The 10,000-nt window shown below is 46.7% G+C and overlaps 1 protein-coding gene across 1 annotated transcript in view; it reads left to right on the top strand.

Annotated features, from left to right (window-relative positions):
• The window catches only part of LOC132453739 (voltage-dependent T-type calcium channel subunit alpha-1I-like), a 65,500-nt gene that overhangs the window by 21,780 nt on the left and 33,720 nt on the right, over positions 1 to 10,000 (top strand). Inside the window, 3 exon segments of the mRNA XM_060046684.1 lie at positions 3,137 to 3,296; positions 5,787 to 6,138; positions 6,511 to 6,603. Of these exon segments, the coding sequence (XP_059902667.1) occupies positions 3,137 to 3,296; positions 5,787 to 6,138; positions 6,511 to 6,603 (605 nt within the window).

Here is a 10,000-nt window from a genome sequence, read left to right as displayed (position 1 = left end):
TTTCATTTTTCCTAATTTTCTCATTTGAATGTCTCTTCTTCCGTGCTATTTCCCCCCTCCGTCTCCCCCTCTCTGTGTCTCTATCCATCTCTCTCCACCTCTCCCTCCCTCTCCCTCTCTCTCTCGCTTACTTTCTCTCTCTCTCTCTCTCTCTCTCTCTCTCTCTCTCTCTCTCTCTCTCTCTCTCTCTCTCCATCTCTGTCTCTAACTCTCTCTCTCTCATCAGCTCACCCTCACTCCATCACTGTGATTGTCTATCATAACACGTACCAACCTGCGGCGAGTGTACCCAGCTCTAATCAAATTAATCCCATTAAGGTAACGCAACCTTTAGCTTTCATACGGAAACCGTTGGGATATTAGCGTCTCCGCCAGCCGCGCTGCGACAGATGGCCTTGTCGAGTTAGCCACGGATGAATTCTCCAGGTCCTTGCCGCAATGGAGTTTGTACAGAGATTCCTGGCCCTGTGCGATCCAGAGTAACGAGTACCACGGGCGAGCGCACGCATCAACACTATGGCTGTGGCCGGCTGTGGCAGCAGCAGATGCTCGCGGTGTGTAGGATCCCTGAGAGTCTGAGGTTGTCCTCGAAAGATTGCCACCTCCACCGATGTAGATCCACACCCATCTCCATCCGACCTCCAACTCTATAGATCTAAACCCACCTCCAACTATATAGAGCGATACCCAACTCCACCTGTATAGGTCTTAATTCACCACCCAATCTCCCACCTCCACCCAATCTCCACCTGTAAAGATCTATACCCAGGGCCACCTGTATATATCTATACCCATATGGCCACCTTCCACCATCTTCATTGTCCCGCCAGACGGAATTTGGTTTACAGCAAGGGTTTTAAGATGAATAAACAAGCTATACAAATGAAAACATCTAAAACACAGGATCTGCAGGCAACGGTAAGGACAACAATAAGGCAGCACACAACAACAGGATTAGTTGAAATCTCCTTACATCTCCACATCAATCAATAAATTGAATTCTCTGAGGAAAAACAGGAAAAGATCTGGTCTCTGTGGCCGTGGCAGGCCTGTAATAAGCCTGTTCAATCATTTCATCGGCCCCAATGAAATAATTGGATGGCTCACCTGTCTGTCGAACCAACCTATCTGGCTACCTGTGTACACTCCGGTTGACTCATTGTGCGTGCCAGGAGTCTTCCACAATGTATTCATCAATAGAACTTAGTTATTTGCCTGTGTTTCCAAGGGAAACTTCATGCCTCTCTCAGGTGAATTACCTGAGGCAGGTAGCGGGGGGTCCTCGTTCATCTTCAGGGCTGTCCCAGGCGTTGCCTGACGAGCCAGGGAGCTCATCAACCACTCAGTCAGCCAGCGGGCAGCCCCTGGGAGCGGGAGAGCTGGGGGGAATGAAGGACTGTCAGTCCACTTAGCCTCGATTATCCGGCTAAACGCTAAGGCCCATTAGCCGTAAAGATGGGTTTTAACCCCGGTTCCTGTCTGTTCCCAGGGTTCAGACACAAGGCAATGGGACGTTGATCATAATTACACACAGGGATTAGGGATTGATTGGCTAATTATGGTAGTTTGGCAGGTTGCATGGAAATGCCAAAGCAAGGCGATCTTATTCTAAGAGACTAGTTTGTTGTCTTTGTGTGCGTGTCCATGTGGGTGGATCTGTTTTCACAATCTGGCTCATAGTTGAAACAAGAACAGAACAACACAAAAACATGTTGGAAATCACACTTTTGGTAATGTCATACATTTATGCGTGGTTAACGTGGGGGTTATATTGCATGCTTTGTATTATTGGGTTTAGGCTATTCTCAATGGTAAATCACCATAAACATGTATCTCTGTCCGATCTACTTTTGAAGTACATATATTTTCCACAACCCTCCTGGGGAGTGTTTCTAGATGATGGCTGGTTTAAGCAGTGGGACTTGGGGGTTGGGAGGGACTGCACACTTGAGGCACACGTTAAACCAGCCATCAGTGCACACACCCAGGGAGAGATCTCCTGCATGGAAACATGGAGCCCCCGGTCATTTATAATTATCTACAAACGTTTACAACAAGCTGGTCTTCCAACACCACCACCCTGTGTCGTTCTCTGGAGGAGCCCGGTAAAAGACACCTCGCTGGCGTGTAGCAGTGACGTTGTTTCCCCTCTGTATATACCTGTGGGTGTTAGAAGTGTGATGTATGTCTACGAGACTGTGGGTCGTTCAGCGGGAAGAACATGTCCTTAAAGTGAATAAACCAGCTGCAGCTGCTTCATGTTGAGCTAACCAGCCACAAGCCCCTCACTATGTATTCCAGTGTGCTTGTTTGTGTTAATAGATAATTGTATATATTATTTTACAGGTGGGTTTATATACTATTGTGTGCGTGTGTGTGTGTATATTTTTTAGTACACTGAAGTAAAAGTGGGAGCCACAATTCTGTTTATCTCAGAAGTGAGTTTTTGTTTCTCGAGAAATTGTACAGTATATGAGCGGATCTCTTGTCACACATTCATCCCATTGAAAGACTTTTGGTGGAAAGTACACTCGATTTCCCACCTACTTTATGGGTTCGTCGTGGGCTTTTGAAGATACACTGAGGATCCACAGGTACGTCCTTAGCTTTCGCGCCGCCTTTTGTTTGTTTGGACCCAAGGGGAAATAAACAAAATACCTGTGCCTGTCCGTATTTTCGGAGATGCTGGACTTCAAAAATGGTTGGCTGGTCTCTTCATCATTCTGAGTGCAGTTGTTGTGTTCGGTACCTTCAGAGTTTACTCTCTACTCATTGGGTTTCAATGAGACGATGGACAATGGGCCGAGAGGGAGTCTGCGGATAATGGAGGTGGAACAAAGGCAGATCAGTGCGTTAGTTTGACTGTGTGGCTGAGTTTGTGTGTGAGTGAATATGTGTGTACTGTTTTCAGATAAGGTGTGTGTGTGTAATTGTGTGTGTGTGTGTGTGTGTGTGTGTGTGGGGGGGGGTGTGTGTGTGTGTGTGTGTGTGTGTGTATATATATGTATATGTGTGGTGGTGGGTTTCAATGTGTGTGTATATTAATGTTCATATATGTGTGTGTGTGGGTGTAACTATACGGGTGTACATACGTTGACATGTATATGTGTGTGTGTATGTGTGTGTGTTCCTGCAGGCATGCGTATCCTGGTCAACCTGCTGCTGGACACGCTGCCCATGCTAGGCAACGTGCTGCTCCTCTGCTTCTTCGTCTTCTTCATCTTCGGCATCATCGGGGTGCAGCTGTGGGCGGGGCTCCTGAGGAACCGCTGCTACCCCGCCGAGAACTTCACCCTGTGAGTCACCCCCCCGGTCCGTGTGTGTGTGTGCGCGCGTGTGTGTGTGTGCGTGTGTGTGTGTGTGTGTGTGCGTGTGTGTGTGTGCGTGTGCGTGTGTGTGTGCGTGTGTGTGTGCGTGGGTTGATTGTGTTTGGTGGGAGGGTTGGTGGGGTGATACCACTGGGGGTCACTGCAAGGTCACTAAATATAGGATGCTTCGGACCATTCAACGCAGTGGGCTATTGCCTCCGTCACAGGGGTGGGCCACACAGGGAGCGATGTCTCCATCTGAATGCATGCTCCCCTTAGCGATGGGGGGGGGGGTTGCTAGGCGATGTACGAGGGCTGGTGGAGAGGAGGACCAGTGGCTGTGTGCCGGTATGTGCAGGATCACACATGCGGCCATAACCAGTCCCCGAACCCGGGGCAGTGCTTGAGTCATCTGGATTCATCATCCTTAGAGTAGAAAACCGTCCTGAACACTCCTTAGTGACGGTGTAACCTGTGCGTCTCTTTTTTCCCTAGAGCTGGTTCATATAGCTTTTTATTGATTCTGGGATATCCTCTATTTCCTGGATTTGTGATCTTGCCTTGATTTCTTTCCTCTTTGATTTATTTCCTTTCTCTCAGCTAATTTAGCCTTTTTCTGCTTATTCTGTGCTCGAAGCGTTGTGGTTTCTTTTTTTTAATAAAAAACAATTTAATACGCTGGCTTAGTCAGGTCTAGATTAAGAACCAAGTTACAGATAAACAAATCATCTCTCCATCTGGAAATTGTGTTAAAAAATATATATATCAGCCATTTCATTGCTGAGATGTAGTCCCGAAAAATAAAAGTTCTGCTTATCGAAAAACTTCTACTGCTGTGGGGCTCTCAGTGTAACCAATTTACAGCAGATAAGCGATCGGAAGAACAGTCACTATGTCTAGCGGCACTGGGGCCAGACAGATCGGGAACCCAGATAAGCCCTGACTTAACACCGCATCATGCTCTGCGTTGTGTTTGCTCTGGTTGTAACAGAACAACTCATTCAGAGACACAGAAACAGAAATTCTGCTGAGTTAGTTTAACTGTTGTCTTACTCAGTAGGATCTCAAGCAGTGCTGGGTTTTAATTGTGCTAAGGGGAATCCAGGCTTTCCCTATCTATCTAGCATTTCCTGTCCCTCTCTCTCCGACTCTATCTCTATTCATCTATCCCGATCTGTCACTCTCTGGCTAGCATTCACTTTCCCTCTCTGTGTATGTCTCTATCTCTATATATCCGCCCTGCTCTCTCTCCCGCTCGCTCGCTCTCTCTTGCTCTCGCCAGTTTGGATGAATAACATGTGGAAGTTGTGGTTGAGAAGATACTGGGCCAATAGTGTGAGCCTATCCATCTGTGTATTATTTGCAATGGGAAAAACAATTTTTTTCTGCTGCTTATTTCAACTGCTAGTAGTATTTCTGTACTGAAGGGCCATTTCCTCAGGTGGAGGATCTTCTGCTTACTAATTGTACTCATTAACTAATAGGATATGACTTGAATCTGTCTTCAGAGGCTGAGGAGCTCTGGTACTAGTCCAGGTTGAGGGTACACTGATCTTAGGAAACTGCTCATGTTTCATTTGCTTTGGCATATGCGTCTGGCCCCCTTCCAGTTGAAGCAGATTTCCAGCCAATCGCAACTGATGATCTAATATGGGGCCGGTTTAATTTCAATGATCATATGGTATGGATGCTGCTGATGTTTCACACTTTTTGTTGCTCTGATTGGTTGAAGGTCAATCCAACTGATAACGCCCCTGAGTAATGCTAGGGTGCCCTCACATGGGGGACGGATCTACTGTGGTCCTGGAGCCTGGGAAGCAGATATTTCTTGATAAATATTATCCTTATTTTTTTAATGGTATTGTTCATGAGGTTCACCGTCCCTAAGTTGACTCTGTTCCGCTCTTTTCACAAATAACACAGAGTCAGGAAGACCCGAATGTTTATTACATTTTTCCTCCTTTACACACTCGCTCGCTCACTCACTCACTCGCATGCACCCACTAAGCCGTACACACAAACCCACCACCCTGCTCTCACTCATACAAGCACACACAAGCTCTCTCCCTTAGCTGTAGCGGTTTGAGAACGATGCACGATAAAGTGCTGTGGTGTGGTGTGTTGAGTCGCAGAGCTCGTAGATTCTCACCAGTTGCCAAGAAGCACAGTGTTGTCATTCATTTCTCTCTCTCTCTCTCTCTTGCTGAAACACGCTCCCAAGTTTTTGTACCTTAAGTTTTCTAACCGAATGTGCATCTGCAGCGTCCAACCACTGGCTTAACGTCAGTGGTTAGCCCCCCGTCTTCACCGCCGGCCGGGACCCCCGCAGACGCTGCAGGGACGTAAACGGCCCGGTCTCTCTCACGTTCCCATGCGATTCTTTCTGCAGTCTCGTCTCAGATCTCTGATCCCATCTCGGGCCTTCCTCTCCCCCCCCCCCCCCCCCCCCCCCCCCACCCCCCTCTCCCTCTCCCACAGCAACATGGCCGTGCGTCTCCCCCGGCCCTACTACATGGCGGACGAGGACGACGAGCGGCCCTTCATCTGCTCGCTGCCCGTGGACAACGGCATCATGGCGTGCACCGACGTGCCGGCGCGGCGCGAGGGCGGCCGCACCTGCTGCCTGGACAAAGAGGACGCGCTGCACCGCCGCTCGCTGGGCCTCAGCGCCGACCCCCCGCCCGTCATCGCCAACGGCAGCCACGGCAACCCGGGGCTGTGCGTCAACTGGAACCAGTACTACACCCGCTGCCAGACCGGACACAGCAACCCGCACAAGGGCGCCATCAACTTTGACAACATCGCCTACGCCTGGATCGTCATCTTCCAGGTACAGGAGGGGTGGAGGTGGTGGAGGTGGTGGAGGTGGTGGAGGTGGTGGAGGTGTGGTGGGTGGCTGGTTCAGGGTAGAGGGAATGGAGGTTAGGTTTAGGTGAGCTGGAGGTAAGGGTAAGGTTTAGGTCATGGGGGGTCGGTAGAGGACGAAAAGGGTTCGACACCTCTATTCTGATTCCTTGCTACGAGAGAAAATGTTTCAATTCAACGTTCCGTTTCAATGTTGCTTTCCGATTTATTTTAATTTGTGTGCGTGTGTGTGTGTGTGTGTGTGTGTGTGTGTGTGTGTGTGTGTGTGTGTGTGTGTGTGTGTGTGTGTGTGTGTGTGTGTGTGTGTGTGTGTGTGTGTGTGTGTGTGCGCGTGTAGGTCATTACCCTGGAGGGCTGGGTGGAGATCATGTACTATGTGATGGATGCTCACTCCTTCTACAACTTTATCTACTTCATCCTGCTCATCATCGTAAGTCTCATACACACACCCATACGCACAGAAACGCATCAGTTATTTGGGGGCTTTTGTTCTGAATTAATGTGTTAATCATCTGTGCGCAAATTCAATTCATGCTGATCTTGTATCTTCAAATATCACAGGGTTAACACATCTCAGCTCGATCGATCAATGACAGAACCTGGTGAGGCTGACCGGATGAGCTTCCTGTCCAAAGACCTTTTTCCTCTCACACTGGTTAGCTCGGAGGGGAAACCTTCTAGAATGTCAAGGCATTCTGTTTAGTTGTGCATTCCATTTCCCCGCGAGGTCGCATTTAGAATGCATTTCCATTGGGTTGTCATGGTTTCCCCAAAGATTCTACAATGTGTCTCCTCACAGCTAACCAACATGGCCCCTAGTTGAATTAGGTCTACACCTGCCACAGTGACCCCCCCAGTGGGCCGGGCGGCCTCCACCGGAGCTGGGCGGGATGTTTAACCCCTCGGCCCTAGAGAGACTCTGCTTACTGTCAGAGGACATCATGTTCTAGTGGTTTAACTATTGGCAATACCAGTGCTATAGAGCAACTCAATTCTTTAAAGGAACACACCACAAAATTCAAAAAAGTCAACGATTGCCTGTCTTTCTTCTGTTCCCAACACAATGGAAATCTTTGGAAACGTATTCAAAGTAGGCAAATAATTTGAAGCAATTGCCAACCCAGCAATCTCCCCTTCTGGACAATAATGAATTTGGAATAAAACGTACAGATTTCTCGGCGTATCCCGGGACGGTTGTTCATTTTCAAGTTATGAATATGGATTTATGCCTTTTGTGAAACCATAACTTTTATGGTCACTTTCAAATCACAAATGTAAATGTATTTAAATACAAAGCAATATTTAAATCACTGGATTATGGAAAAATATGTACAAAACCCCTAATGCGTTTCCTGTTCAAAGATTGTTGAGAAGGCGCCTACTATGAAACCAAGTAGATACAAAAATGAGGTTCCATTTAATGGCTCCTATAACACGCTATAAACGTACATAACGTTAAAATATTCTGGGTTGGGGGAACCAAAACGCACGACAACATAAAAGGTTTGTATAGTTCAAATGTTCATTTAATGGAAGTGAGCTGGTTGATGCGAGAGGCCAACCGTAGTGCTCCGATGCTATTGGCCAATACTCCTTCCAGCGAACCTCTGAAGTACGAACTTGAAATGTGGACGAATATAACCTGGAGACCAGGAATACTACTAACGTAGATACACTATTTGATGATCTGGCGATGAATGGTTGAGAAGCCGAAATAGATAAGCAGGAAGCTTTGATTATGATGATCAACAAGTGTGTATGGTTGAATAGGAGGAGGGACGAGTCCGGAGAAGCTGGAGTCCTCTAGCCCGGTTAGAGGACTAAATATATATATATATATATATGCAGTATATTATTATTTTTTTATAGAGTGAAACTTGTTTGTAGCAATAATGCCTACATTGTATTTCACACATCAGGCTCTGTTACAGATGCTCAATTTATAAAATATGGAAAAAAAGAACAGAATATGTTCTCACCAGAGATTTCACCAGAACCACCTGACCAGGGCGATAGCGGCGTGGTTTGGGTGTTCATCGTCCAACTCCTGGTTTTATTTGCAGTGCTGACACAACTTCATAGATTAGTATTCACTGTGCGCCTCGGATAAACGTGTCTGCTAAATGACAAAATAGTCAATGGAAAGACTACAATAAATGGGAGCATTCGCCGTACATTTACTTCTCATGAAACAAGAGGTGTGTGTTTATTAAAATGTATAAATGGATGAGATGTTAGGACAGCTAATCTCTCTCTATAGGATCACAGCATGGTGTATTTCCAGTCCTGTCTATCACAGAAAGACACATAAAGCGAGGGATACACTATTGTTTCATGGTTCAACGTTCGATGTGGGTATTTACTGCAGTACCTTCCCTTTCCCGGATTCTGCTACATATTTAAATATAGATGTTTGTACGTGTACACATGTGGGCGGATTGACGATGCCAGTTTATCTATTGTCAGTTTCCCTTTGTCTTAGCACTGTGACAAGCTGATACATGAAACCCCAGTCCCAGCTACATGCATATGTAATATTTATGTATTTATGCATGCATACGTACGGACGCACGCACGCACATGGACACACACACACACACACACACACACACACACACACACACACACACACACACACACACACACACACACACACGTATGGACATATGCATACACACACAGACACACACGCACACAGGGACATATGCAAATGCACACATGCACGCACATGTGTATATACAAAAAATAAAAACACACACCTACACAAAAGCACACACACACACACACACACACACACATATAAATAAGGCACTGAGTTTATGTTCAACACACATCCAATATAAAGTCTTTATCGCACATAACATTCTCATAATGCATCTGCATCAATCAGCCCCCCAGTGGAGCGAGAGGGAGATCTACCCCATGTTGGTATCCCAGTCACGCACACTAACTGCTATTAAAAGGCTTTGCATGGGGGATACAGCGGCGGAGCCCCCTGGCAGCCAAGAGGTTTCATCATCTGCAACCCTCCGATCCCCCACGCTAGAGCTAGATGCTATCAGCGCGCCAACAGCACGCCATGTCTCTGGCATGCTGAGACATTCGCTGTGCGTGGAGAGCGAGCAGCCCCTTCATCCAATGTCTCTTCATACCTGACATTAAAGGTAGCTCCACAGTGTCTTCTACCCCCCGCACCACATTCACATGTTTTGTATATTTCTGTATTTTCCGGAGCGGATCGTTTGGTTGTGATCCACGCCCCCCCCCCGAGGCTGTGACAGGTGGAGCAGGGAGCCCTGCTTTCAGTCACCATGAGCGACAGGAACAGGAAATGGGAATGTCTCTAGGCAGAGAAGTTGGAAGGAGTGCTCCTGTTTCTGAGCACAGGCATTCAGAGTTTGAAAAGTTCACTGTTGTGGTAGGTTGAGTTGGTAGAGTGAAAACGGGGGGGGTTCTAAATGTGACCGTGGTCTGAGCATGCTACCACACCAGTGTCAATGTGCTTTATTAATACTGTGCCTACATATCAAGTATAAGACTGCATTTGACTTGATAGCTACTTTATTAATCTATGGGGAAAGGATAATAATGGTGGGACATTATTAAAATTGACCAAGAAAGCCAGACTCAAAACAAAGACAAATTAAGCCCGGGTATTGTTTCATCCGAATTATGTAAGGAATAATAGTTTGTACCATTTATACCACAGTGACCAACAAAGATTAGTTATGTTAATTTAATCTAAATATTTTTCAATCAGCCGAAATTCAAAGATTATTCTGCAATGCTCATGCATATGTTTTTTGTGTTTTCAAGAAAACATCTGG

Source organism: Gadus macrocephalus, chromosome 3, assembly GCF_031168955.1.
Source record: "Gadus macrocephalus chromosome 3, ASM3116895v1".
NCBI lineage: Eukaryota > Metazoa > Chordata > Actinopteri > Gadiformes > Gadidae > Gadus > Gadus macrocephalus.
Note: the sequence above shows the minus strand (reverse complement) of the source record. Positions and strands in the feature narration are given on the sequence as shown.